Genomic DNA, 27853 nt, shown 5'->3' on the forward strand with positions numbered 1-27853 from the left:
GCCCTTCCAAGGACAGAGTCTCAGAGCGGCCTACAATCTCCTTTACCTTCTTCCCCCACAACAGACACCCTGTGAAGTGAGTAGGGCTGAGAGGGCTCTCCCAGCAGCTGCCCTTTCAAGGACAACCCTGCAAGAGTTATGGCTGACCCCAGGCCATTCCAGAAGGTGCAAATTGAGGAGTTGTTCCCGGTTCTCCCAGATAGGAGTCCATGCGCTTAACCACCACACCAAACTGGCAGTCTGGGCCAGTATTAAGCCACTCCATAGAAAAACTATACCCCTCCAGGCCTCAGGTTCACTTCCCGGGAGCAACGCATCGAAGATAAAACAAGGACAGCACACAAGTAACTCCTGCATGGAATGTATTTCCCCCCCTCCTTCCTGCTCCATTTCTAAAAAATCTGTAATTATCACATTGCATCAACCAACAGCACAGCACAAAACAAGAACGTAATGGGCAGCGGCCGAGTTTGCACCAGACGCCATGCGAGCGAAAAGTCCCGTAGCAGAGTCCTTTTTGCCTTGATGGTGGCAACACACTTCAGTTAAGCCTAACCACTTCTGAACCCCATGGCTGTGCAGCAGCAAGCAGCGGGAGAGCACACCCCCTTACCCGCCACCCCATGGAGTGCTGTTAGGAAGCAAAATCATGCCAGTATTCTACGTCTTACCAAACTGGCACGGAAAGGTGAGTGTGTGAGAACAGACAAGGGGGTTTGGCATCATCGATGAATAGACACATATGACCGGGGGGGGGGGGGGAGGGGGAGAAGAAAAGCCATCCAAACACGAACAAAAAGACAGCAGCGATCCAGTCTTCTCCCGCCAGCTCACCGGCAGGAATGCAGTGCGTGGCAGCGCCTCGCCCCAGAAACGGCGGCACGAAGAGACTGTGGCGATCCTCCTCGGGTCCCTTCGTGAGCCGCCCCCTTCCCAACCCCTTTACATCTCATCGTCCAGTCCATAGTCCTCCTCGGGGAAATCCCCCACTGTGACGTGCTGCGGCTTCACAAAGGCCCCGTATTTCGGCTGGCACTCGAAGTAGCGCTTCCCGCCGACGCTGCAGGAGGAAGAAGACACCAAAAATTATACTCGTGCCGGATGCTGGTTGAGACGACGTCGAGGGCACCTCTCCGTAAAAGTAAAGCGCTCGACACAGCTGACAAAAACGAGGCAGACTCAACAGCCGGAAGCGCTAAACTCGGCACAAAGCTGAAGCGCGCAGTTCTGAATTTCAGAGAGCGGCGCAAAGAGAAATCTGACGGGATTCCCAGGGGCATAAGGCCCTCTCCTCTTCAGGGAAGTTTTAAAACCTTTGCCAGATGAGGATGTAAGAAAAGCCCTGCTGGATCAGACTAGGGGTCCATCTAGTCCAGCCTCCTGTCTCACACAGGGGCCAACCAGTTCCTCTGGAGGGACAACAACAGGGCAGAAAGGCCGAGGCCTTCCCCTGAGAAGAGCATCAGAAGAGCCCTGCTGGATCAGACCAGGGAAGGTCCATCTAGTCCAACCTCCTGTCTCACACAGTGGCCAGCCAGTTCCTCTGGAGGGCCAACAACAGGGCAGAGAGGCCGAGGCCTTCCCCTAAGAAGAACTTCAGAAGAGCCCTGCTGGATCAGACCAGAGAGGGTCCATCTAGTCCAGCCCCCTGCCTCACACAGAGGCCAGCCAGTTCCTCTGGAGGGCCAACATCAGGGCAGAGAGGCCGAGGCCTTCCCCTGAGAAGAACATCAGAAGAGCCCTGCTGGATCAGACCAGGGAGGGTCCATCTAGTCCAGCCTCCTGTCTCACACAAGGGCCAACCAGTTCCTCTGGAGGGCCAAAAACAGGGCAGAGAGGCTGAGTCCTTCCCCTGAGAAGAACATCAGAAGAGCCCTGCTGGGTCAGACCACTGAGGGTCCATCTAGTCCAGCCTCCTCTCTCACACAGTGGCCAGCCAGTTCCTCTGCAGGGCCAAAAACAGGGCATGGAGGCCAAGAACTTCCTATGAGGTTGCCTCTTGTTGAACAACCAACATGCATACTGCAACCTTGAAATATACCACAAGGGAACCAGTGTGGCTATGTCAGGGAAAAAAAAACTGTATACAAACACCGTGTAACAATGCATGTATATATATTTTATACTCCAAATTAATAAAGTTTTATAATCAATGAATATGCAAATGGTACTACCATGTTGTCTACAATCATCCAAAGTCCATTTAATAAATTCAAATCAAAGAGTCCTTTTAAATAAACGGTTCCAAAGACATCCAAGCCACTGGGTGATAGCAAGTGCTGAGACGAGGGCTGTCTGGACACGTAGATGAAAGTCTGAAGGGACTACACACTTCCTGGATATACTTGCACATTTCAAATGTGGTCTTCTTCACAGATCACCTCTTGCCTACTTCCAGTTCAGGCAGACTGTTCTGCAAACGGAGTTATTCTTTGAGCATTGGTTCCAGCGAAAGGATACAATCTTTCTGCGACCGTGAAGACAAATGAAACATGCATGTAGTCGTTTCAGCTTTCACCCATGAGTTCAGGCAGCCTTCATTGTTGCGCACACCATCTCCCAGTGCCCTGGAGACATGCGGAACTGTGCATTTACAAAGAAGAAGACGGCAAATTTATATCCCGCCCTTCTCTCTGAATCAGACTCAGAGCGGCGTACAATCTCGTATATCTTCTCCCCCCACAACAGACACCCTGTGAGGTGGGTGGGGCTGAGAGGGCTCTCCCAGCAGCTGCCTTTTCAAGGACAATCTCTGCCAGAGCTCTGGCTGACCCAAGGCCATTCCAGCAGCTGCAAGTGGAGGAGTGGGGAATCAAACCCGGTTCTCCCAGATAAGAGTCTGCCCTTTCAAGGACAACCTCTGCCAGAGCTATGGCTGACCCAAGGCCATTCCAGCAGCTGCAAGTGGAGGAGTGGGGAATCAAGCCCGGTTCTCCCAGATAAGAGTCTGCCCTTTCAAGGACAACCTCTGCCAGAGCTCTGGCTGACCCAAGGCCATTCCAGCAGCTGCAAGTGGAGGAGTGGGGAATCAAGCCCGGTTCTCCCAGATAAGAGTCTGCACACTTCACCACTACACCAAACTGGCTCTCAATGTGATTTTGTTTCTAACTCTAACGCCTTTGTGGATATATTCATTTTTGCCTGACTGCTTTTGGATGGGAGCTCTGCGTTTTCGCTAAAGAAACGGGCTTACCTGCCGTTGTGCTTCCCCAACGGTTCGTCGTACTTTATGCCAATCCAGTAGCCGGGCTTGAACTCTGCTACACCTGAGAAGGGCGAAGAAGAGGCATCTCACAGGCAGGGAACTTTACCGTCCAGTGCCAGCCAGCGTTCCCTCTCAGCTGAGTTAGCGTGAGGCGGCTCACAGATTTTTAGCCTCCCGCTCACACATTGTTGTCCTAGCTCAGGAAGGAGGACCCCAGAGCACACACACTGAAGCAGCAGCTCACAACTTTAATGCCAGCAGCTCACAAAGTAGAACTTTTTCCTCACAAGACTTCTACAGCTTAGAGGTACCATTGGCGCCAAGTACACTCACTCAAACACAGTTCCACCCAGGTCAATGGGACTTGCCTCCTAGGACGAACGCTGAGGCCTAGAGCCTTAGTTTTGCCTTCCAGAGGTCCACTCGTTTTGCAAATGAGAGACAAACTCACAATCCTTGTCTGAGTCTTGGATTCCAATCCTGCTGAAACTGGCCTTGGACTCTGCAGTATCGGGCAAGCGAGGCCTGCTTCGCTGGGTGCCCAAGCAGGCCTCACTCACCTGGGGCTTTCCTTGGCCACCCACTCCCACAGTCAAAAGGCCAGCAAGCCCAAAATCACATAAGAAATGGTGTGGTGTGGAATTGTTTTCTGTGGTCCCAGAAGGTCAGACCAGAACCAATGGGTTGAAACTGAATCAAAAGAGTTTCCGGCTCAACGTTAGGAAGAACTTCCTGACCGTTAGAGCGATTCCTCAGTGGAACAGGCTTCCTCCTCGGGAGGTGGTGGGCTCTCCTTCCTTGGAGGTTTTTACACAGAGGCTAGATGGCCATCTGACAGCAACAAGGATCCTGTGGATTTAGGGGGAGGTGTTTGCGGGTTTCCTGCATTGTGCAGAGGGTTGGACTAGATGACCATGGAGGTTCCTTCCAACTCTGCGATTCTAAGAGGAAAAAGGGTGGTGCGGGCTTCTCCAGGGGTTAATGAGGGCTGCTGGGGGCGTAGCAAAGCCCTTGGTGGCTGGCTGCCCGCTCTCCAAATCCAGAGATTGTTATGCAGCTGCACCTCCTATTCAGTGGACAAGGGAGGTGGGGAGGAGGAGGGGGAACCCTCAGAAAGGTTCAGGAGCTGTGCTCCTGTGAGCTCCTGCTGAATCCGAGGCCTGGTTCCAAGTCCAAAGATACTGTGAGGCAAAGCAGCCCTGGCTTCCTCTCAAGGGCTAACGTGAATAGTAACAGGCCTGCAGGTGCTATTCATTGGTCTTTGGGTCTACACAGCCCTTCTCATCTTCAAGGCCAAAGTAGTTAGCATTTCATGAGAACCTGCGATCCATGTGATGGGGGGTGGGGCCGGGGAAGCCAGAGGCGATGAGGCAATTTTCTAGAGGGTTCTACTGGAGATGTGCCCTGACTGGACGTCCTCTTCGCCGGATGAACAAGGCCCAGAATCTATAATTAAGCTAAAGAAGAACTAGCTTGGATTTTGACGGACTAGAGGCCCGAAATAAGACTGAAATTGCTAGAAATGGAGACAATGCCTGACTTTTGGTCTTTTTGACCCCGGAATTTAAGGTTTGTGCTGTCTCACGCAGGTTCTTAAAAGAAGAAGATGATGATGAAGAAGATATTGGATTTATATCTCGCCCTCCACTCCGAAGAGTCTCAGAGCGGCACACAATCTCCTTTACCTTCCTCCCCCACAACAGACACCCTGTGAGGTGGGTGGGCTGAGAGAGCTTTCACAGCAGCTGCCCTTTCAAGGACAACCTCTGCCAGAGCTATGGCTGACCCAAGGACATTGCAGCAGCTGCAAGTGGAGGAGTGGGGAATCAAACCCGGTTCTCACAGATAAGAGTCCGCACACTTAACCACTACACCAAACTGGCTCTCCAATGTTAAGACAGTCAAGCAAGTTTTCTTTTGCTGTGTGATCACAGAGTAATGTGCTGCATGTAGGAGAGCCAGTTTGGTGTGGTGGTGAAGTGCGCAGACTCTTATCAGGGAGAACCGGGTTTGATTCCCCACTCCTCCACTTGCAGCTGCTGGGATGGCCTTGGGTCAGCCATAGCTCTGGCAGACGTTGTCCTTGAAGGGCAGCTGCTGTGAGAGCCCTCTCAGCCCCACCCACCTCACAGGGGGTCTGTTGTGGGGAGGGGAGGTAAAGGAGTTTGTGAGCCGCTCTGAGACTCTTCGGAGTGGAGGGCGGGATATAAATCCAATATCTTCATCTACCTCACAGGGGGTCTGTTGTGGGGGAGGAAGGGAAAGGAGATTGTGAGCCGCTCTGAGACTCTTTGGAGTGGAGGCCGGGATATAAATCCAGTATCTTCATCTACCTCACCGGGGGTCTTTTGTGGGTGGGGAAGGTTAAGGAGATTGTGAGCCGCTCTGAGACTCTTTGGAGTGGAGGGCGGGATATAAATCCAGTATCTTCATCTACCACACAGGGTGTCTTTTGTGGGGGGGGGGGGAAGGTAAAGGAGATTATGAGCCGCTCTGAGACTCTTTGGAGTGAAGGACGGGATATAAATCCAGTATCTTCATCTACCTCACAGGGTGTCTGTTGTGGGGGAGGAAGGTAAAGGAGATTATGAGCCGCTCTTCGGCTCTTCGGAGTGGAGGGCGGGATATAAATCCAATATCTTCATCTACCTCACAGGGTGTCTGTTGTGGGGGAGGAAGGTAAAGGAGATGGTGAGCCGCTCTGAGACTCTTCGGAGTGGAGGGCGGGATATAAATCCAATATCTTCATCTACCTCACAGGGTGTCTGTTGTGGGGGAGGAAGGTAAAGGAGATGGTGAGCCGCTCTGAGACTCTTCGGAGTGGAGGGCGGGATATAAATCCAATATCTTCATCTACCTCACAGGGTGTCTGTTGTGGGGGAGGAAGGGAAAGGAGATTGTGAGCCGCTCTGAGACTCTTCGGAGTGGAGGGTGGGATATAAATCCAATATCTTCATCATTTTCTTCTTCATCTAATTCTTTATTTGACTGGTATTTAATAAACTTCATAAAGTATTTTTTAAAACAAGGAAAAAGTCTGGTTATTTGTGTGCCACAAGCCACGGGGGACCGTGGGCTTCAGCCTACGACTCCTTGACAGACGGCTAGTTCAAGGCAATTTGAGTATTTCCCCCACTGCTTTCTACGGACCTTTTTCAATACCCCACGGATGGGTAGCGGCAGGGGAGCACTCACCAGTGTACATCACCGTCCCGCGTTTGTTCGGCTGCCCAGCCACCCGCACTTCACACCTGGATCCCACGGGGATAGCCTCGGCCAGGGCCTTCTCTTCCGCCAGCTTCTCCTTCTGCTCGGCTTCTTTCTTCACCATATCTTCCTCGTTGTACTGCCCCAGTTTATTGCGTTTCAGGAAGGAACGGGCAGAATCTGTGGACCAGAGAGAACACATCTTAGACTGACCCCCGACTGTCATCAAAGTCAATAGTGTCTACTCCAGGGGTGTCAAACATGCATCCTGGGGGCCGAATCAGGCCTCTGAGCAACTGGCTGTCGTCTGCTTCCTTCTTCCCCTCTCTTGCTTCCTTCTGGATCACACCTTGCTTTGCCAGGCTTGCTCCTTTCCCTTCCTCCCCCACAACAGACACCCTGTGAGGTGGGTGGGGCTGGAGAGGGCTCTCACAGCAGCTGCCCTTTCAAGGACAACCTCTGCCAGAGCTATGGCTAACCCCAGGCCATGCCAGCAGCTGCAAGTGGAGGAGTGGGGAATCAAACCCGGTTCTCCCAGTTAAGAGAGCTCTGGCTGACCCAAAGCCATTCCAGCAGCTGCAATTGGAGGAGTGGGGAATCCAACCCGGTTCTCCCAGATAAGAGAGCTCTGGCTGACCCAAGGCCATTCCAGCAGGTGCAAGTGGAGGAGTGGGGAATCAAACCCATTTCTCCCAGATAAGAGAGCTATGGCTGGCCCAAGGCCATTCCAGCAGCTGCAAGCAGAGGAGTGGGGAATCAAACCTGGTTCTCCCATATAAGAGAGCTCTGGCTGACCCAAGGCCGTTCCAGCAGCTGCAAGTGGAGGAGTGGGGAATCCAACCCGGTTCTCCCAGTTAAGAGAGCTCTGGCTGACCCAAGGCCATTCCAGCAGCTGCAAGTGGAGGAGTGGGGAATCCAACCCGGTTCTCCCAGATAAGAGAGCTCTGGCTGACCCAAGGCCATTCCAGCAGCTGCAAGTGGAGGAGTGGGGAATCCAACCCGGTTCTCCCAGATAAGAGAGCTCTGGCTGACCCAAGGCCTTCCAGCAGCTGCAAGCGGAGGAGTGGGGAATCAAACCCGGTTCTCCGAGATAAGAGAGCTCTGGCTGACCCAAGGCCATTCCAGCAGCTGCAAGTGGAGGAGTGGGGAATCCAACCCGGTTCTCCGAGATAAGAGAGCTCTGGCTGACCCAAGGCCATTCCAGCAGCTGCAAGTGGAGGAGTGGGGAATCCAACCCGGTTCTCCCAGATAAGAGAGCTCTGGCTGACCCAAGGCCTTCCAGCAGCTGCAAGCGGAGGAGTGGGGAATCAAACCCGGTTCTCCGAGATAAGAGAGCTCTGGCTGACCCAAGGCCATTCCAGCAGCTGCAAGTGGAGGAGTGGGGAATCCAACCCGGTTCTCCCAGATAAGAGAGCTCTGGCTGACCCAAGGCCATTCCAGCAGCTGCAAGTGGAGGAGTGGGGAATCCAACCCGGTTCTCCGAGATAAGAGAGCTCTGGCTGACCCAAGGCCATCCCAGCAGCTGCAAGCGGAGGAGTGGGGAATCAAACCCTGTTCTCCCAGATAAGAGAGCTACGGCTGACCCAAGGCCATTCCAGCAGCTGCAAGCAGAGGAGTGGGGAATCAAACCCGGTTCTCCCAGATAAGAGAGCTCTGGCTGACCCAAGGCCATTCCAGCAGCTGCAAGTGGAGGAGTGGGGAATCCAACCCGGTTCTCCCAGATAAGAGAGCTCTGGCTGACCCAAGGCCATTCCAGCAGCTGCAATTGGAGGAGTGGGGAATCCAACCCGGTTCTCCCAGATAAGAGAGCTCTGGCTGACCCAAGGCCATCCCAGCAGCTGCAAGTGGAGCAGCGGGGAATCAAACCCGGTTCTCCCAGATAAGAGAGCTCTGGCTGACCCAAGGCCATTCCAGCAGGTGCAAGTGGAGGAGTGGGGAATCCAACCCGGTTCTCCCAGATAAGAGAGCTCTGGCTGACCCAAGGCCATCCCAGCAGCTGCAAGTGGAGCAGCGGGGAATCAAACCCGGTTCTCCCAGATAAGAGTCTGCACACAACCACTACACCAAACTGGCTGAAGGATAGATCCAGGTGGGCAGCTGCGTTGGCCTGAAGCAGTAGAACAAAGTAAGAGTCAAGTACCACCTCTAAGAGATGGCGAGGGTACACGGGGGGGGGAGGAAGGAGAGAGGAGGGAAAAGGGGGGAGGAGGAAGCAGTGAGGCTGCACCGGGGGGGGGGCGCGAGGGAGGAGGAAAATGGGGGAGGAAAACAGGAGGGAGGTGGCGCTGCGGGGTGAGGGGGAGGCCGAATTGGGTCCTTCCACCCTGCAATCAGCAGGTGGGCCCTGGAGCCGGTCCCTGGGGCCAAAAAGGTTGAGGACCACTGGCATAGGGGGTTGGACTAGATGACCCCGGAGATCCCTTCCAACTCTGTGATTCCAGGGAGGGCAGCATCAGTGATTAGTTCTTGTGGACCCTTCTTACACACCCAGGGAAATGCTGCTTGCCAGTTTGGGGGCCAGGAAACGATTTTTCTCCAGGCCAGTTTGGCCCGGGATCCTGGATGGTTTATTGCCATCATCGGGGCATGGAGCAGGGGTCTGTGGGGATGTGTGTGTGTGTGTGTGTGTGTGTGTGTGGTGGTGGGGGAGGTATTTGTGAATTTCCTGCATTGTGGAGCCCTATTACCTGTGCAGATAAGCCCTCTAGCTATATGTGAAGGTTGAAGAGGTTCTGTTCCACCGTATCTGAAGAAGTGTGCTTGCGCAGGAGAGCTGATACTTCACAGAAGACTCTGCTGAAGTCAAGTGGCACCTTTAAGACCAACCAAGCTTTATGCAAGCTTTCGTGTGCTCTAAGCATACTTAATCAGACAAGGAATCGGGTATAGTTGGGAACCACATGTTCTCAACAGGGCTTAAGAGAAGAACAACCGAGATTGCGTTTTATAACCTGGCATAGAGAGCTACTCACTATACCCGATTCCTCCTCTGACGAAGTGTGCTTAGAGCACACGGAAGCTTGCGTTCTGAATAAAACTTGGTTGTTCTTAAAGGTTCCACTTGAGTTCTACTTTGTTCGGCTGCTTCAGACCAACACGGGGCACGCTTGGATCCATCTGGAAGACTCTGCTGGTCTTAAAAGGTGTCACTGTACTCAAGACTTTGCTCTGCTCTCTAAAATAGCTCAGGTTTGCATCGTTTGGGTGGAAAGGCAGCCGGTAAAAAATGTTTTAAATTGAAAAAATTAGTAGCTGCATCAATAACAAAGGACATTTCATATCTGTGAGATGTGAGGACAGGAAGCTTTGCCAAAACCTGGAATGTATGCGTCAGGTTGGGAAGCCTGAGGCAGGCAGGAAAAGGTCTATCGCAGGGGTGGCCAAACTGTGGCTCGGGAGCCACACGCGACTCTTTCACACGTCTTATGCAGCTCCCAGAGGCCAAGCAGGAACTTAATGCAGACTTTCTCTCAAGCCTGCCCTATGCCGGTCTTATGGGGACTGTTATTCCCAGCTTTCGTTCTTTAAAACATCTCCTCTTAATATGGTTGTGTTATACAGTGCATACATTTATGTTTTATCTTGCTATGCAAAGCAAGTATTAAGAGTTTTCATAAAGACCTGCGTGCGATATTGGTTCAAATCTTGCGGCTCTCAAACGTCTTGACGTTTTATTTTGCGTGGCTCTTAGATTAATTGAGTGTGGTCACCCCTGGTCTATCCATTATGACTGGGCAGTCTAGCTTCCCTTGAGACAGTTTCAGACGCAACTGAATCCACAGCCAAAGTACCGTTGAGTCCTTAGCAAAATAAACCCACGGCCACTTTTCGGGAACGAGTAACCCAATACTCCCAGTCGATGGGCAGAACATTTTCTGGCATTCGGGTGGGTTCTCTCCAGCCTCACCTGTTCTTTTCTCATATTCGGAATCAGGAATCTGGAACTTCTCGATCCTCGACACGTCTTCGTATTCCCCAAGCTGGGCGCCGCTCCGGTCAATCACCTGCAGGGCCCAAAGCAAGAGAACTCTGCCTCACCTGCCTGCCGTTTCTGTCACAGAAGTCATCAAGACAAGCTTTTTCAATGTCACCATTACGCTGGAAAGGATGTGGGAAGGTGGGGTCGTTTATTCACTGTCGGTGGGAATGCAAGATTATACAAATATTCTGGCAACAGGCGATTGCCAACATTAAAGACCACACTGGATATACAGTCCCGGGGAATCCAGAGAATTTATTCCTAAATTTTTGGAAAGAAAGCTCAATTCCACATATTAGAAAAGACCTTATCACTATATTGTTATCTGCTGCAAAAACGTCAGTTGCGTCCCGCTGGAAGAAAGAAGACCCCCCCCCCATGCTTAAAGACTGGTTCAGAAAAATTTGGACTTATTAATGGACAAAATAGCAGATATTATAAAAACCACGGACGCCTCAACCCAACATCCCGACTACCATGCTCGGTGGCTCCCCCTACTGGAAAATATTGATGAACTTTTGGAAAATTAAAAAGACAAAGGTAGTCCCTTGTGCAAGCACCAGTCGTTTCCGACTCTGGGGTGACGTCGCTTTCACAGTTTTCACGGCAGACTTTTTACAGGATGGTTTGCCCTTGCCTTCCCCAGCCATCTCCACTTTCCTCCCCAGCAAGCTGGGTGCTCATTTGACCAACCTCGGAAGGATGGAAGGCTGAGTCAACCTGGAGCCAGCTACCTGAACCAGCTTCCGCTGGGATCGAACTCAGGTCATGAGCAGAGGGCTCCGACTGCAGTACTGCAGCTTTGCCGCTCTGTGCCACGGGGCAATTGGAAAATTACAAACCTTCAAACTTTCAATTTCCCCATTTTTTTTAAAGCCAGCTGGTTACTCTGATCCCGGCTGGACATATAGTTGGACACAAGCAGTCGGCAAGAATCTGTAAATGGTATGTTTATGGTATGTTTTCATTTGAATTATTTGTTTTGTTATTGAAATAAGAAAATTCCGAAAATTAATAAAAATGTGTTATGAAAACACACACACACACACACACAAGCTTTTTCATCAGCTGGTTATGCTAGAGCATGGGACCACGGCCTTGAAAAGAACTCTTCCCCACAGTTATGATCCTCATTGGAGGCCCCGCTGTGCTTCCTTTCAAAGGAGGAGGTCGTGAGCAGAGAGTTCAGATCACAGTATTGCTGCTTTACCACTCTGCGCCACGGGGCCGCTGGCTTAAGATAAGAGCCACGCAGAATAAATGTCAGATGTTTGAGAGCTGCAAGACATGAAGATCAAACGTCTGAGAGCTGCAAGACGTGATTGTCAGATGTCGGGAGGGAGGGAGGAAAATAGATGGGGAGGGAAAGAAAGCAACTTTAACATATTGTGTGGCTCTCAAAGCCCCCACCGCTCCACTGGCCGGCTTGGAGAATTCATTTAAAATAAAAGCTGCTTTCTACCCACCTCTCCCTCCCTTCCCCCATCTTCCTTCTTTCCTTCTTTGCAGCTCTCAAACATCTGACGTTTATTCTATGTGGCTCTTACCTTAAGCCAAGTTTGGCCACCCCTGGCCTCAAGGAATTCCTGGGCCAGGCCATCACCCCAAGAAATTCTGGCCCAGCTTTCTGTCGTCCCGGAAGAGGCGCAGTTCAACACTCACATGGATCCTGCACCCGTCGTCGATGGGGTAAGAGCCCAGCAAGGCCTCGTCGCTGTCCAGTTTCATCACAAATTTGTCGTCTGGCGTATAGAGCTCCAAGTCCATGCATGAGGCCGGACTCCCCACCACCAGCTCCAACTTACACTGTTGACAGAGAGGCAGGATAGAGGTTTACAAGATGATGCACGGGATAGAGAACGAAGTCCTTTTCTCCCTTTCTCACAATACGAGAACTCGTGGACACTCAATGAAACTGCTGAGCAGTCGGGTTAGAACGGATCAAAGGAAGTCCTTCTTCATACAAAGAGTGAAGATTAACACGTGGGATTCACTACCACATGAGGTGGTGGTGGCTGCAAGCACAGACGGCTTCAAGAGGGGATTGGATAAGCAAATGGAGCAGAGGTCCATCAGTGGCTATTAGCCACAGCTTATTGTTGGAACTCTCTGGGGCAGTGATGCTCTATATTCTGGGTGCCTGGGGGGCACAGTGGGAGGGCTTATAGTGTCCTGGCCCCACTGATGGAGCTCCTGATGGCACCTGGGTTTTTTTAGCCACTGTGTGACAGAGTGTTGGACTGCTTGGGCCACTGGCCTGATCCAACATGGCTCCTCTTATGTTTTTATATGACACAGAGTGTTGGACTGGATGGGCCATTGGCCTGATCCAACATGGCTTCTCTTATGTTATGTGACACAGAGTGTTGGACTGGATGGGCCATTGGCCTGATCCAACATGGCTCCTCTTATGTTCTTCTGTGACACAGAGTGTTGGACTGGATGGGCCATTGGCCTGATCCAACATGGCTTCTCTTATGTTCTTATGTGACACAGAGTGTTGGACCGGATGGGCCATTGGCCTGATCCAACATGGCTTCTCTTATGTTCTTATGTGACACAGAGTGTTGGACTGGATGGGCCATTGGCCGGATCCAACATGGCTTCTCTTATGTGACACAGAGTGTTGGACTGCATGGGCCATTGGCCATATCCAACATGGCTCCTCTTATGTTCTTCTGTGACACAGAGTGTTGGACTGGATGGGCCATTGGCCCGATCAAACATGGCTTCTCTTATGTTCTTATAATTTAACGAAACAGTCAAGAGCCATGCAAACATCTCTCTTCTCTTGCCCCGCTCGACAGGAACAGCAGAAGCAAACTACCGCTGGGCATGTGCAAGCCCCGCAGCAGAAGGGGTGCATCCGACAGTCAAAAGCCAGTGCTGGAGCACCACAATGCATTGGCTCTCACGTGGTGCGCCACAACCCAGGAGTGAGTTCTGAGGCCAGGAGGCTTGGGGGTGAGGGAGTCTCAACCCATTGTGTCTCCATCTCCAAAATTTCACCCTCGTTCCTCTCTGCTGGAAGAAATTAAGGTGGGGAACACCAGGCCAGTATTTGGCACAAAGTCACGTGCCGCAACCAGGGAGAGGGGGGCACACTCAGCGAGAAAGAACTAGCTGGGAGGCGCTTATGCAACTGGAGGCCAGCCGCCAACTGTCAAGCCACAATTAATCCCAGGCACAACAGCACACAAAAAGGTTTTCTGTTTGCAGGGAAACTGCAGCTCAAAATGGGGGCCGGCGATGCTCCGCCGCACATGGAGGAAAGAGGCGCATGCCAAAACGAGCAGGAAAGCAGGGAGGCAAACACACCCCTCTCCAACAAAGGATGGGGCGTACGGAGAAGCAAGCCCGTAATTTGGAGCAAGCCTGGGATCAAGCCCGAGACGGACGGCTAGCAGACAGCCGCAGCTTCCTACGCAGCAGAAAAGCAAAGCGAATCCAACAGTGCCATCTGCAGAAACGCCCCGCGAGTGTAACAGATCCACATGGCCGCCAGTGTGCCACGCAGTTCTCAATTGAGCCGTTCTGCGCAAAAACTCAAAGCTGTGCCCTGGCATCCAAAGCGGGCAGGGGGTCCCTTTTTCTTCTTTCTTTCAAGGGACGCCTTCTCTTTAGTGTCGGATGGACAGCGTGGAAGTTGACCTGCCACACAAACACAGCCACTGGCAACGAACGGGGCTACAGTTCTGTCTTTCCCCACCTTTGGGCACATTCCAACGTACAGACGCTGGCAGTATTGCCACTTTGACGTGGCAAGGGGTGCCCTCCAACATACAACCAGCTTAGGATGACATCCATCGTAATGTTCAGTCCCTTGCCAGCATCCTTAGTGGCTGCTGACACCACACCGTGCCACACAGCAGGGCAGAACAACAGGGTAAGCAAGCATGAAACCTAAGCCACTGCGCGTGACTGGAATCCAAGCCCTGCTTTGATTTCAGACTCAGCAACACAGTCATTTTCCTCAGAAGGGACCTTCGCACAACCACAGCCAAGGCAGAGCGGGTGCCGCACAAGACGGTGCTAACTCAGCACCGAACCTTTAGCTTTCGTTTAAAAATAAACCGCACATGCGTCCAGTCCTCATGGCTAGGGAAGCAGCAGCCTGAATCAGCAATACAAAACGAGGGGAGGGGCAGTGGACCAGTGGGAGAGCGTCTGCTCAACATGCAGAAGGTCCCAGGTTCAATCCCCAGCATCGTTAGTTTTTTAAAAAGGCCGTGCTGCACTGTACGTGATGGGAAAGAGCTCTCCACCTGAGACCCTGGAGTCTGAGCAGACGATACTGACGCTACGGGGAGAACGGTCTGATTCAGTATAAGATCCAAGCGGGCAGCCGTATTGGTCTGAAGCAGTTGAACAAAGCAGGAGTCAAGTGGCCCCTTTAAGCCCAACCAATTTTTATTGAGAACGTAAGCTTTCGTGTGCTCTTAAGCACACTTCATCAGACGAGGAATCCAGCACAGTGAGCAAAGCCGTACATAGCTGAGCAGAGCCATACAGAGCTGGTAGGCAGTGGCCCAGAATGCAACATGGTACAGATTGAAGAACCGATGACAGTGAAGTCAAATTATCTGGTAGGCAGTGGCCCAGAATGTAACTGATTCAGTAGAAGGCAGCTTCATGTGCCGTTCTCCAGATAGGGATGCCACTCTCCAGGTGGAACCTGGGGATCCCCTGGAATTACAGCTCACCTCCAGACTACAGAGATCAGTCCCCCTGGAGGAAACGGCAGCTCTGGAGGGTGGGTTTTATGGCACCGTTCCCCCCCCCCACGAGGTCCCAGTCCCCCCCAGGCTCCATCCCCAAATCTCCAGAAATTTCTCAGCCTGGATCTGGCAACTCTTGCCCCCAGTGTGTCTCTGCGTGGCAGTTTGGGCTGGAGAGGGGAGCACAGAGCACCCCCAAGCAGGGGAGGGATTGTAGCTGCCCTCATCAGTCAGACTCCGCCCTCAAAATCTCCAGGTAACTCCCATCCCAGACGGGCAACCCCAAAGGGGGGGGGGAGGGAGAAAGGCAGAACACCCCCAGGGCCATAGCCAGCGAGGGAGGGGGGTACAGGGACAAAGTCCCCTACAGAATCTGCAGCACCCCCTCCTAAGCTTCCCTTGTGAAAACTGGGTGGGCATGCTGCAGATTCTGTAGGGCAGGGTTGGCCAACGGTAGCTCTCCAGAAGTTTTTTTTTTGCCTACAACTCCCATCAGCCCCAGCCAGAACGGCCAATGGCTGGGGCTGATGGGAGTTGTAGGCAAAAAAACATCTGGAGCGCTACTGTTGGCCACCCCTGCTATAGGGTGCAGCACCCTTGCGCTCCCCCCGCTGGCTGCGACCCTGAACACAGGTGTGTGTCTGTTTGTGTGTATGTACATGGAGTAGCTGTCCCCCCTCCCTTGCACAGTCCGGAAAAAGGGCGGGACTCCCATCCGAGCCCCGAGATGGTGAACATGACTTAATGCTCCCTTTTAAAGGTTGCCAAGTCTGAGTTGAAAAATACCTACAGAATTTGGGGGTGGATCCAGGAGACGGCAGGGTTTGGGGAGGAGCCTCAGTATGCATGGCCCAAGGCCACAGAATCCAGCTTTCAAAGCAGCCCTTTTTTTCCAGGAGAGCTGTTTTCTGCCAGCTGGAGATGAGTTGCAAAAAGGTCTCCAGGTCCCGCCTGGAGGCTGGCAACTCTAGCTGGGAGAGAGCGGGGTTTGGGGAGGGGCCTCGGCATGCATTGTCCAATGCCATACAGTTTGGTGCCCTGGTTAAGTGTGTGGACCTCCTATGTGGGAGAACCGGGTTTGATTCCCCACTCCTCCACTCGCAGCTGCTGGAATGGCCTCGGGTCAGCCAGAGCTGTTGCAGGAGTTGTCCTTGAAAGGGCAGCTGCTGTGAGAGTCCTCTCAGCCCCACCCACCTCACAGGGTGTCTGTGGGGGGAGGAAGATAAAGGAGATTGTGAGCCGCTCTGAGTCTCTGATTCAGGGAGAAGGGTGGGGTATAAATCTGCAGTCTTCTTCCCCCTTCCAAGCAGCCCTGGAGACTGGCAACCCTAGCTGGGAGGGGTCAGAGTTTGGGGAGGGGCCTCAGCATGCAAGCTCCAAGGCCCCAGAGTCCCTCTTTCAAAGCAGCCCTTTTCTCCAGGGGAGCTGACCTCTGCCAGCTACGAAAGCGGGAGATCTCCCGGCCCCACCTGGAGGCTGGCAACCCTAGCTGGGAGGGGTCGGAGTTTGGGGAGGGGCCTCAGCATGCAAGCTCCAAGGCCCCAGAGTCCCTCTTTCAAAGCAGCACTTTTCTCCAGGGGAGCTGACCTCTGCCAGCTACGAAAGCGGGAGATCTCCCGGCCCCACCTGGAGGCTGGCAACCCTAGCTGGGAGGGGTCGGAGTTTGGGGAGGGGCCTCAGCATGCAAGCTCCAAGGCCCCAGAGTCCCTCTTTCAAAGCAGCACTTTTCTCCAGGGGAGCTGACCTCTGCCAGCTACGAAAGCGGGAGATCTCCCGGCCCCACCTGGAGGCTGGCAACCCTAGCGGGGAGGGGTCGGAGTTTGGGGAGGGGCCTCAGCATGCAAGCTCCAAGGCCCCAGAGTCCCTCTTTCAAAGCAGCACTTTTCTCCAGGGGAGCTGACCTCTGCCAGCTACGAAAGCGGGAGATCTCCCGGCCCCACCTGGAGGCTGGCAACCCTAGCTGGGAGGGGTCGGAGTTTGGGGAGGGGCCTCAGCATGCAAGCTCCAAGGCCCCAGAGTCCCTCTTTCAAAGCAGCACTTTTCTCCAGGGGAGCTGACCTCTGCCAGCTACGAAAGCGGGAGATCTCCCGGCCCCACCTGGAGGCTGGCAACCCTAGCTGGGAGGGGTCGGAGTTTGGGGAGGGGCTTCAGCATGCATGCTCCAAGGCCCCAGAGTCCCTCTTTCAAAGCAGCCCTTTTCTCCAGGGGAGCTGACCCCTGACAGCTGGAGATCAGCTGGCAAAGCGGGAGATCTCCCGGCCCCACCTGGAGGCTGGCAACCACACCCCACTCTCCTTGGAGGCGCCTCCCTTAGCTGCTTGGGGCGTGGCCAAGAGGCCCCGCCCCTCCCCGGCTCCCGCGGGGCCCACCCCGCCCTCCTCCATCCGGGTACCTTGAACTCGGCGATGGTGAGGCCTCGGGCGTAGCGCTTCAGGGCGCGGAAGGCGTTGAGGCTGCTGCTGATGGACACCGAGACCACCGCGGGGGTCCCCGTCACGCTCATGGCGGCCGCTCCTGCTGGCGACCCCGGCCCGCCGCTGCTTTTCGCCTCGCTTCAGAGGCCCCTTCGACGCCCGCCAATCCGCCGCCAGCTTCTCCCCGCCGCCAGCCAATCGCACCGCGCCTCGGCCCGCCCCTCTCTTTCCGACCAATTGCGTCACGACGCACGCAAAAAAACAACAACCCGCTATCTCGTTTTGGTGGCTTTCGTCGTGAAGTCGTCTAGGAACTTTGACCAATAACAAGAGGCGGCGGGTGGCGCTTCAGGATCCCGGCCCCAATCGCGAAGCGCGATGTAGACGAAGCGCCGGGGTTGAAGGCCGGAGGAGGGAGGGCGAGGCTTGGGGCGGGAAATTGCGCATGCGTGCCAGCTTGCGTTTGCTGCAGGCAGGCGCGAGTCTCTCGGAAGCTTTTGTGCTTTTCTGGCACGAAGTGGGCGCTGCATAGGGTTGCCAAATCCAATTCAAGAAATATCTGGGGACTTTGGGGGCGGAGCCAGGAGACATTGGGGGCGGAGCCAGAAGCAAGGCTGTGACAAGCATAATTGAACTCCAAAGGGAGTTCTGGCCATCACATTTAAAGAGATCACATACCTTTTCAATGCCTTCCTTCCATAGGAAATAATGAAGGATAGGGGCACCTTCTTTTGGGGCTCATAGAATTGGACCCCCTGGTCCAAACTTTTTGAAACTTGGGGGGTATTTTGGGGAGAGGCACTAGATGCTATACTGAAAATTTGGTGCCTCTACCCCCCAAAACAGCCCCCCCCAGAGCCCCAGATACCCGCGGATCAATTCTCCATGATTTTCTATGGGAATAAATCTCCATAGGGAATAATAGAGTTCCCAGCAGACATTTCCCTCCCCTCCCCCCCCCCCCCGCTTTCTGACGACCCTGAAGCGGGGGGAGGGCCTCTAAACCGGGGGATCCCCTGCCCTCACCTGGGGATTGGCAACCCTGGAGCAAAGCCATACATAGCTGAGCAGAGCCATACAGAGCTGGTGGCTATGAATAAAACATGGTACAGATTTAAGAATCAATGATAGTGACCTAAAATGATCTGGTAGGCTGTGGTTTAGAATGTAAAATGGTGCAATGACAGAATAGTAAAATTAACCAATTGAGCAAACCTTTGCTCTGAGTAGCATGACTGATTTATCAATGCGACTGATTTGTCAATGACTCAATAATCAATTCCAATATGGTGAATTGTTTGTCTTGCCAAGATGCTGTTCGCAATATTATTATTGATTACTGAGTCATTGACGAATCAGTTGCAAGATTCAATGTTAATACTGATTTAAATAGAATGATATCGATCAGCGTTTTGCATTAGGAGCTTTGTGAATAATAATTTTGTATTTTACGCAGTTCTTTCCAAGCTACCAACCTCACCCTGTTTTCCCGTCGTTTTACCACCTGGAGGTTGGCAAACCTATGCAAGCTACCGGGGACAAAAAGCAGGGTGGGGCTGTAACCTGCTTGGCGTGTATGGATGGCCAAAAGGCCTACATAGATTCTGGATCTCACGCAAAAATAAGAGAGAAAAAGGAATAGTTTTTCAGGCTGCTTCGGAACTGGGCGGGGCGTGAACGCGTTTCACATCGTTATGACTCCTAACGGCTTCCTTAGGCAAAGAAAACCCGGCCCCCTAGCAACCGGGAGGTGCGCCTGCGCAGTCTGAGGAAAAGAAAGATTCCCTCGAGCGCCGTGGCTAGTTTTGCGCGTGCGCTGTTTTGGGAGTCCCGGCGCCGTTGCGTTCCGCGCGTGCGCCCTCCCGCGACTGGGCGGTTGCCATGGAGTCGGAAGGGGCCTATGAGCCGGGCTTCGTGGGGATCCGTTTCTGCCAGGAATGGTGAGGCTGCACGGAGTGGGGGGGATGGCTCTTCCCTCCCCGTCCACAACCCCCTTCGCTCCGGTTCCCTCCATTATGGGGCTTCGTTCCCCAAAACATCTCCCCCCTAGGTTGCCAATCCCCAGGTGGGGACAGGGGATCCCCTGGTTTGGAGGCCCTCCCCCCGCTTCAGGGTCCTCAGAAAGCAGCGGGGAGGCGAATGTCTGCTGGGCACTCCATTGTTTCCTATGGAGACCGATTCCCATAGGGTATAATGGAGAATTGATCGTGGGTACCTGGGGCTCTCGGGAGGCTGCTTTTTGAGGTAGAGGCACCAAATTTGCAGCACAGCATCCAACACCTCTCCTCAAAAGACCCTCCAAGTTTCAAAAGGATTGGACCCGGGGGTCCAATTCTGTGAGCCCCCAAAGAAGGTGCCCCTATCCTCCATTATTTCCAATGGAGAGAAGGCATTTAAAAGGCGTGCTGTCCCTTTAAATGCGATGGCCAGAACCCCCTTTGGAGTTCAACAGTGCTTGTCACACCCTTGCTCCTGGCTCCACCCCCAATGTCTCCTGGCTCCGCCCCCAAAGTCTCTCGACTCCTCCCCCAGATATTTCTTCAATTGGACTTGGCAACCCTACTCCCCCGTGGGTCGCCTTTTCTTCTTCCAGACTGGCCTTCGCAGAGGAAAATAAAACGTTGGAGGGGGAGGGGCGCCTTGTTTTTGTATGACTACCAATGTGGAGGGGGGGGGGCTTGAGTTCTTCCCCCAATTAAAAAAAGGTCAAGGTAGTCCACTGTGCAAGCACCAGTCGTTTCTGACTCGGGGGGTGACGTTGCTTTTGCAACGTTTTCACGGCAGACTTTTTACGGGCTGGTTTGCCATTGCCTTCCCCAGTCATCTCCACTTTCCCCCCAGCAAGCTGGGGACTCCTTTGACCGACCTTGGAAGGATGGAAGGCTGAGTCACCCTGAGCCAGCTACCTGAAACCAGCTTCTGCTGGGATCGAACTCAGGTTGTGAGCAGAGGGCTCCGACTGCAGTACTGCAGCTTTACCACTCTGCGCCACGGGGCTATTAACCACCATAAAAAGGTAAAGGTAGTCCCTTGTGCAAGCAGCAGTTGTTTCCGACTCCGGGGTGATGTTGCTTTCACGTTTTCACGGCAGACTTTTGACGGGGTGGTTTGCCCTTGCCTTCCCCAGTCATCCAGTCACAACTGCCTTAATACATAGAGGTTCCCTGTGGGGTTCTGTAGATCAGGGGTCCCTAATGCGGTGCCTGCGGATGCCGCGGTGCCCACCAACTAATGTTCCCTCTAAGCTACGGAGTCTTGTGAGCAGAAATTCTAGTTTGTGAGCTACTGGCATTAAAGTTAGATCCAAGCGGGCAGCTGTGTTGGTCTGAAGCAGCTGAACAAAGCAGGAGTCAAGTTTCACCTTTAAGACCAACCAGTTTTTATTCAGGACGGAAGCTTTCGTGGGCCTGCCCACTTCTTCAGATGAGGAATGAGGGACAGTAAGCAGAGCCACATATAGCTGGTGGGGTTTGGAATGCCAGGTGGTACAAAGTTAAAAACCAATAGCAGAATAGTAAAATTAACACATTCAGAAAACCTTTGATCTGGGATGAATTAGGGTGGGAAACCATAAAACAGTAATTTGTCAGAATGTGAGAAAGCCTTTTAATTATTCTATTGCTAATAAACCTGGGTCAAAAAGAAGGCCCAAGTTTATTAGTGATAGAATAATTAACAGGCATCCTCACATTCTGACATGTTACTGTTTTTTAAAAAATAAAATAAAAATAAGTTTATTTCAATAAACAGATTTAACATTCAGGATCATAGTTTAAACAATAATCAAAATTATGATCCAGTAAACATCCAAATGAACTACAAACAGTGCAAAATCAGGTTGAAAACAAATCAATGCCAGGCCTGTATATTATATGCAGTTGAACCAAAATTCCCACAAGAAAAATAATCCAGAAAAGCGGTTCGCTTTGCTAAAATAGTTGACCTTTGATGTGGAGTATGCTTCCCTTCTAAACAAAATACTTCCAGCATTTGCTTAACCAAGCCACCAATGAAGGAGTTGAATTCTGTCTCCAGTGTAATGCAGTAGCATATTTAGCCACGTTGAGCAGCAAAGAAATCAACTCCTCCTTTAATTCAGAAAGCCTAAAATCATCCCAAACGTTTAGGAGGCAAATTTGAGGGGATAATGGAATCCCTACTCCCATAATATAAAAATTTTCCGTAATGACCTGTGACCAAAATAGAAATCAGTGGACGTGTCCACCGCATATGACCACATCCTCTCCAACACAGAGACCTGAAAACATTGGGAGTGGAGTGCGATAACTGGGCAGGCGTCAGATACCACCTAGGCAAAACTTTAAACACTTGAGCTCTAATATTAAGGGACTTTGTAGAAAATAACGACGAAGACTAGATTTCTCTCCAATCCCCACTGGTAAAAGTAATTCCAAGATCTCTTTCCCAGGCCTTTTGATAAGGCAAAGTATCGGGAGGTTTAAATGACCGAAGCGACATACACGCTTTTGAAATAAGTCCCCTAACAGGTTGGACCTCGTGAAAGAGCACATTTTCAAAGCAGTTCTGGAGTCAGAAGCTGGAACGTTTTCTACTGCTTGACCTTTGAGTCACAAATCTTGCCGTGTCCCCCATCACTGGACGTGTGGGAAGCTGATCTGTCGTTTCTCGGTCTCTTAACAGCAACAACATGCTGTATCCCAAGGAAGACAAAGAGAACAGAATCCTTCTGTATGCTGTGAGTATGGAATGGCCAAAGAGCTGGTGTGCCCACTTAAGGCTCTCTTTTGGGGATGGTGGCCCGGGACTTCAGGAGCCTTCTTGGCAGAGAGATGGTACCATGCATACCTAGCCTCTGGCAGCTGGAGGTAGACTGTTCCTGAATACGGAGTTCTGGCTCTCATGACCTGTAGCCACCCAGTAGCCTATCCGCCATCGGTCTTCGTTACTCTTTAAACCAGGCCATAACCAGTTCTGTTATGAGGGCCAGATCTGATATAAATGAGACCTTGTTGGGCTGGGCTGGGTTGGGTTGGGTTGGGCCTGGCCATGTTGGGTTGGGTTGGGTTGGGCAGGGCCATGTTGGGTTGGGCCGGGCCATGTTGGGTTGGGCCAGGTCATGTTGGGTTGGGTTGGGCTGGGCCGGGCCATGTTGGGTTGGGTTGGGCCGGGCCATGTTGGGTTGGGTTGGGCCGGGCCATGTTGGGTTGGGCCGGGCCGGGCCACGTTGGGTTGGGCTGGCCCATGTTGGGCCGGGCAATGTGTGTACCTATTTAAGATTACATAGCATAGTTATAAACTTTACAAAGGGCACAGACAAACACAATTAAATAATATTTTATTAAAACTTCAAACGTTATAACTCATTGGTCTTAAAGGTGCTTTCTTTGTATCTCTCCCATGGGATCCTGGTAACAGGGCAAAGGAAGCTCTGACTCTTCCTTTCCTTCTCCAGGGGACTGGGAGGGGGAGCCTCAGCCGATAGAAGGAAGAGAGGCTTGGCTCAGTAGCTCTGCTGTGTGATTGAGAGAGGCTGGAAAAACAAGATCTGCCTCCCCCCCTTCCTCCCAAGAGAGAAGCCTCAGCCAATGGAGAAAAGAGAGGTTTTGCTCTGTAGCTCCTGTGCGATTGAGCAAGCCTGGCAAAGCAAGCTGTGATGCAGAAGGAAGCAAGAGAGAGGGAGAAGGAAGCAAATGACAGCCAGTTGCTTGGAGACCTGATAGGAGCCCTCTGGGGACCTGATTCAGCCCCCAGGCTGCATGTTTGACACCCCCGCTTTAAACATTAGTAGCCACCTGTGGTGGAATTCAAGGTAAGAATATCAGAAGCGCCCTGCTGGATCAGACCAGTGAGGGTCCATCCAGTCCAGCATCCCTCCTCACACAGGATGCTTGGGGCTCTTAAGCTTGGAGAAACGACATGATAAGAGGTTTACAAGATTATGCATGGGATAGGGAAGGTAGAGAAAGAAGGACTTTTCTCCCTTTCTCACAACATGAGAACTCGTGGGCATTCAATGAAATTGCTGAGCAGTTGGGTTAGAACGGATAAAAGGAAGTCCTTCTTCACCCAAAGGGTGATTAACACGTGGAATTCACTGCCACAAGAGGTGGTGGCAGCTGCAAGCATAGACAGCTTCAAGGGGGGGCACAGTGGGAAGGCTTCTAGTGTCCTGGCTAATTAATAGGAAGCAGAGAGTGAGTATAAATGGGCAGTCTTCGCAGTGGAGGACGGTAAGCAGTGGAGTGCCACAGGGCTCAGTACTGGGTCCCAAGCTCTTTAACTTGTTTATAAATGATTTGGAGTTGAGAGTAAGCAGTGAAATGGCCAAGTTTGCAGATGACACTAAATTGTTCAGGGCGGTGAGAACCAGAGAGGATTGTGAGGCACTCCAAAAGGATCTGTTGAGGTTGGGTGCGTGGGCATCAACGTGGCAGATGAGGTTCAGTGTGGCCAAGTGCAAAGTAATGCACATTGGAGCCAAGAATCCCAGCTACAAATACAAGTTGAACTGGCAGAGACTGACCAAGAGAAAGATCTTGGGGTCGTGGTAGATAACTCACTGAAAATGTCAAGACAGTGTGCGATTGCTGGGAATTATTAGGAAGGGAATTGAAAACGAATCAGCCAGTATCAAGGTCAAGGTCATTGTGTAAACTGTTTCTGTCGTCTTCTGCATTTGCAACCCTTACCAATTCAGTATCATCTGCAAATTTAATAAGCATTCCCTCTATTCCTTCGTCAAAATCATTGGTAAAGATGTTGAACAATACAGGTCCCAGGACAGATCCCTGAGGCACTCCACTTGTCACTCCTCTCCAAGAGGATGAGGAACCATTCACAAGCACTCTTTGGGTGCCATCTGTCAACCGTCCTATAACCGTGCATTGGATTTTCCCTACCTAAATGCAGAACTTTACATTTATCCCTGTTAAAATCCCTTTTATTGGTTTTAGCTCAGTTTTCCAACCAACCCTGATTAGCTTCTGAGATCTGACATGATCAGGCTAGGCCAGGGCATCTCGGTCAGGGCCTGGATCTAATTACAGCCTTCTTTTTCTTCCCTTCTTCCCCCTCCCCCCCAGTGCCGGAACTGTGACTACCAGCAAGAAGCCGACAACAGTTGCATCTACGTCAACAAGATCACCCACGAAGTCGAGTGAGTGTTGTCACTGCAGGCTGGGCAGAGTTGTCACAGTCCCCTGGGGAAAAGGAGCTTGCTTCATGCCGAGCGCCAGGTTTTTTGAGGCTGTGTTCAGTTGCCACAATAAGCTGAGGTTTGCACAACAGGTTCCGGGTAGTGTATCGCAGTGGTCCCCAACCTTTTTGGCACCAAGGACCAGTTTTGTGGAAGGCGATTTTTCCATGGATCTGGGGGATGGGGCGCGATGATTTCAGGATGATACAAATGTGCACTTTGTTTTGGTGTGGTGGTTAAGTGCGCGGTCATATCTGGGAAAACCAAGTTTGATTCCCCACTCCTCTACTTGTAGCTTCTGGAATGGCTCTGGGGCAATCATAGCATTCAGAGTTGTCCTTGAAAGGGCAGCTTCTGGGAGAGCTCTCTCAGCCCCACCTTACCTTACAGGGTGTCTGTCGTGTGGGAAGAAGATAAAGGAGATTGTGAGCTGCTCTGAGATTTGGAGTGGAGGGCAGGATATGAATCCAATGTCGTCATCTTCTTATTACTACATTTTAATATATAATGAAATAATTATACAATAAGAGCCCCGTGACGCAGTACTGCAGTCGGAGCCCTCTGCTCACGACCTGAGTTCGATCCCACAGGAAGCTGGGTTCAGGTAGCCGGTTTGAGGTTGACTCAGTCTTCCGTCCTTCCAAGGTCGGTCAAATGAGTCCCCAGCTCACTGGGGGGAAAGTGAGGAAGGCAAGGGCAAACCACCCCGTCAAAAAGTGCTGTGAAAACGTTGTGATGTGACGTCACCTCAGAGTCGGAAACGACTGGTGCTTGCACACCTTTACCTTTTTTACTGTTTTCAGCGAATTGACCCAGATCATCGCCGATGTGTCCCAAGACCCGACTTTGCCCCGGACGGAGGACCACCCCTGTCAGAAGTGAGTTCTTTGCTCTATCTCAGGGGTGGCCAACAGTAGTTCTCCAAATGTTTTTTTTTTGCCTACAATTCCCATCATCCCCAGCAAGCATGGCCAATGGCTGGGGCTCATGGGAGTTGTAGACAAAAGACATCTGGAGAGCTACTGTTGGCCACCTCTGCTCTACCTTGTTCAGCATAGCCCAATCTGGAACTCTTTTTAAATTCTTTTGGTTCTTGGTTTCTCCCCATCCCCTTCTCCACTGATTAGGTTCCTGTTGTCTGCCTTTCAGGTGTGGCCACAAGGAAGCGGTCTTTTTCCAGTCCCACAGCGCAAGGGCAGAGGTGAGGAGAAGCACAGCTAACGGTGGGGCACCCGAAAGCTTCATATTGCTGGTGACATCTCGCTGAAATGCCACGAACATGAATGGGATAGAATCCAAGTCGGAAAGGCCGTAGCGGCCATCTAGTCCAAACTCCTGCTCAATGCAGGATCAGCTTAGGAAGTTCTTCCTAATGTTGAGCTGGAAACTCTTCTGATTTAATTTCAACCCATTGGTTCTGGTCCTGCCTTCTGGGGCCACAGAAGACAATTCCACACCATCCTCTACATGATAGTCCTTCAAGTACTTGAAGATGGTGATCATATCACCTCTCAGCCGCCTCCTCTCCAGGCTAAACACCCCCAGCTCCTTCAGTCTTTCCTCACAGGACTTGGTCTCCAGACCGCTCACCATCTTTGTCACCCTCCTCTGAACCCGTTCCAGCTTGTCTAGATCCTTCTTAAAATGTGGTGTCCAAAAATGAACACAATACTCCAGGTGAGGTCTTACCAGAGCAGAGTAAAGCGATATCATCACATCACGTGATCTGGACACTAGACTTCTGTTGATGCAGCCCAGAATTTCATTTGCCTTGCTAGCCACCGCATCACACTGTTGACTCATGTTCAGCAGATGGTCCACTAAGACCCCTAGATCCTTTTCGCACAGACTACTGCTAAGACAAGTCTCCTGCATCCTATAACCATGCATTGGATTTTTCCTACCTAAATGCAGAACTTTACATTTATCCCTGTTACATTTATCCTGTGAGCTCCTGCTGAATAGGAGGCCTGGTTCTGCACCTGCTCCATTCTCTCCACCTCCAGAACCACCCACGGCATTCCAGGTGCGGCTTGCAGCGGGCAGGCCTCGGTTGTAGCCGACTCCTTCGTCTCCCGCTGGCTTTAGCTGCCTACGGTTCACCCGTGGACTCCGCTGGAGTCCAGTGTGGGGTTTGTTTAGCTCAAAACCAGTATGCTTCCCAGCCCTTTGGCATATTGCATATACCAACCCATCCTATGGCAAACTATATGGATGTTATAATCTCTTGAGTAACCATGCCCTCTATTTAAACTAACAAAGCCAGAATGTTACCAAGATTTATGGCACTTCGCACCTACAACAGAAGTCTGCTTTTTAACGCCCTTTAGTGTTGTTTCAGCCCTGCTTTGTCCTGACACTAACAAACACAGATCCCTATTTGTGATTCTTTTAATCTGCTAAAAACATTCCCACGATTCCACACTGCCCACTTATATTACGAATTGCTGCTTGCCATTCCCATTTTGTCTGATGAAGTCCGCTCGAGAGCGTACGAGAGCTTCCGTTCGGAATAAAGCTTAGTTGGTCTTAAAGGTGGACTTGTCTACTGCTTTGTTCGCTTCCCAGCCCTGTAAAGGGGGAGCCGCAGGCCAGGCGAGCATCAGAGCCTTCCGCCTGCTTCTCTGGCAAGATCCGTTCAAAACGGGGGGATTCCCTGGGCCGATCCTAACCTCCCTCCTCCCCCTCTGTCTTTCAGGACGCCATGAGGCTCTATTACGTTTGCACAGCCCCCCACTGCGGCCACCGCTGGACCGAGTGAAGAGCTCGTTGGCAAAGCCCCACCCCTCCTTCACCGGAAACGCTCTTTGTTCCCGTCTGTGCTGCGAGGCCCTGTGAACTGCGGCGGAGACTGTTAATAAAACTGGTTTGGTATTTTTTTAAAAAAGGAGGAAATCGTGGGCCCCTTTGCCAGGACCTTTTGCGTGCGTGATACTGACGTCTGGCCAGGTTTCGGGTTTGCATAATTCCAGCAGGCTCCAGGAAGAAGGAAAGGAGCGGCTCTGGGCACTTGGGGTGGGCGGATCTCTCTTCCCAGGCTGAAAGGTGCGTGACTGCAAGGGAGAAGAGCTGACCGCTGCCTCTCTCTAGGGAAGAAAGCGGGAGCCCTGCTGTCTTGTGAGCTGAAAGGGGCTCAAACGTTTCCCCAGACTG

At 52.0% G+C, this 27853-nt stretch overlaps 2 protein-coding genes across 2 annotated transcripts; one reads left to right on the forward strand and one right to left on the reverse strand.

Moving 5' to 3' along the window:
• Positions 1 to 345: 345 nt before the first annotated feature.
• Positions 346 to 17802, reverse strand: TBCB (tubulin folding cofactor B). Its single transcript, XM_060258305.1, has 6 exons — positions 17502 to 17802; positions 12054 to 12197; positions 10320 to 10416; positions 6401 to 6592; positions 3194 to 3266; positions 346 to 1060 (listed from the first exon to the last, which is right to left on the reverse strand). The coding sequence occupies exons 1-6, from the start codon at positions 17610 to 17612 to the stop codon at positions 943 to 945; spliced, it is 735 nt and encodes a 244-aa protein (XP_060114288.1). The 5' UTR covers positions 17613 to 17802; the 3' UTR covers positions 346 to 942.
• A 1462-nt stretch (positions 17803 to 19264) lies between these two features.
• POLR2I (RNA polymerase II subunit I) lies at positions 19265 to 27587 on the forward strand. Its single transcript, XM_060257855.1, has 6 exons — positions 19265 to 19463; positions 22186 to 22240; positions 24588 to 24661; positions 25504 to 25578; positions 25850 to 25901; positions 27399 to 27587. The coding sequence occupies exons 1-6, from the start codon at positions 19405 to 19407 to the stop codon at positions 27459 to 27461; spliced, it is 378 nt and encodes a 125-aa protein (XP_060113838.1). The 5' UTR covers positions 19265 to 19404; the 3' UTR covers positions 27462 to 27587.
• Positions 27588 to 27853: the final 266 nt, after the last annotated feature.

Source organism: Heteronotia binoei, chromosome 17 (genome assembly GCF_032191835.1).
Source record: "Heteronotia binoei isolate CCM8104 ecotype False Entrance Well chromosome 17, APGP_CSIRO_Hbin_v1, whole genome shotgun sequence".
In the NCBI taxonomy this organism is placed as follows: Eukaryota; Metazoa; Chordata; class Lepidosauria; order Squamata; family Gekkonidae; genus Heteronotia; species Heteronotia binoei.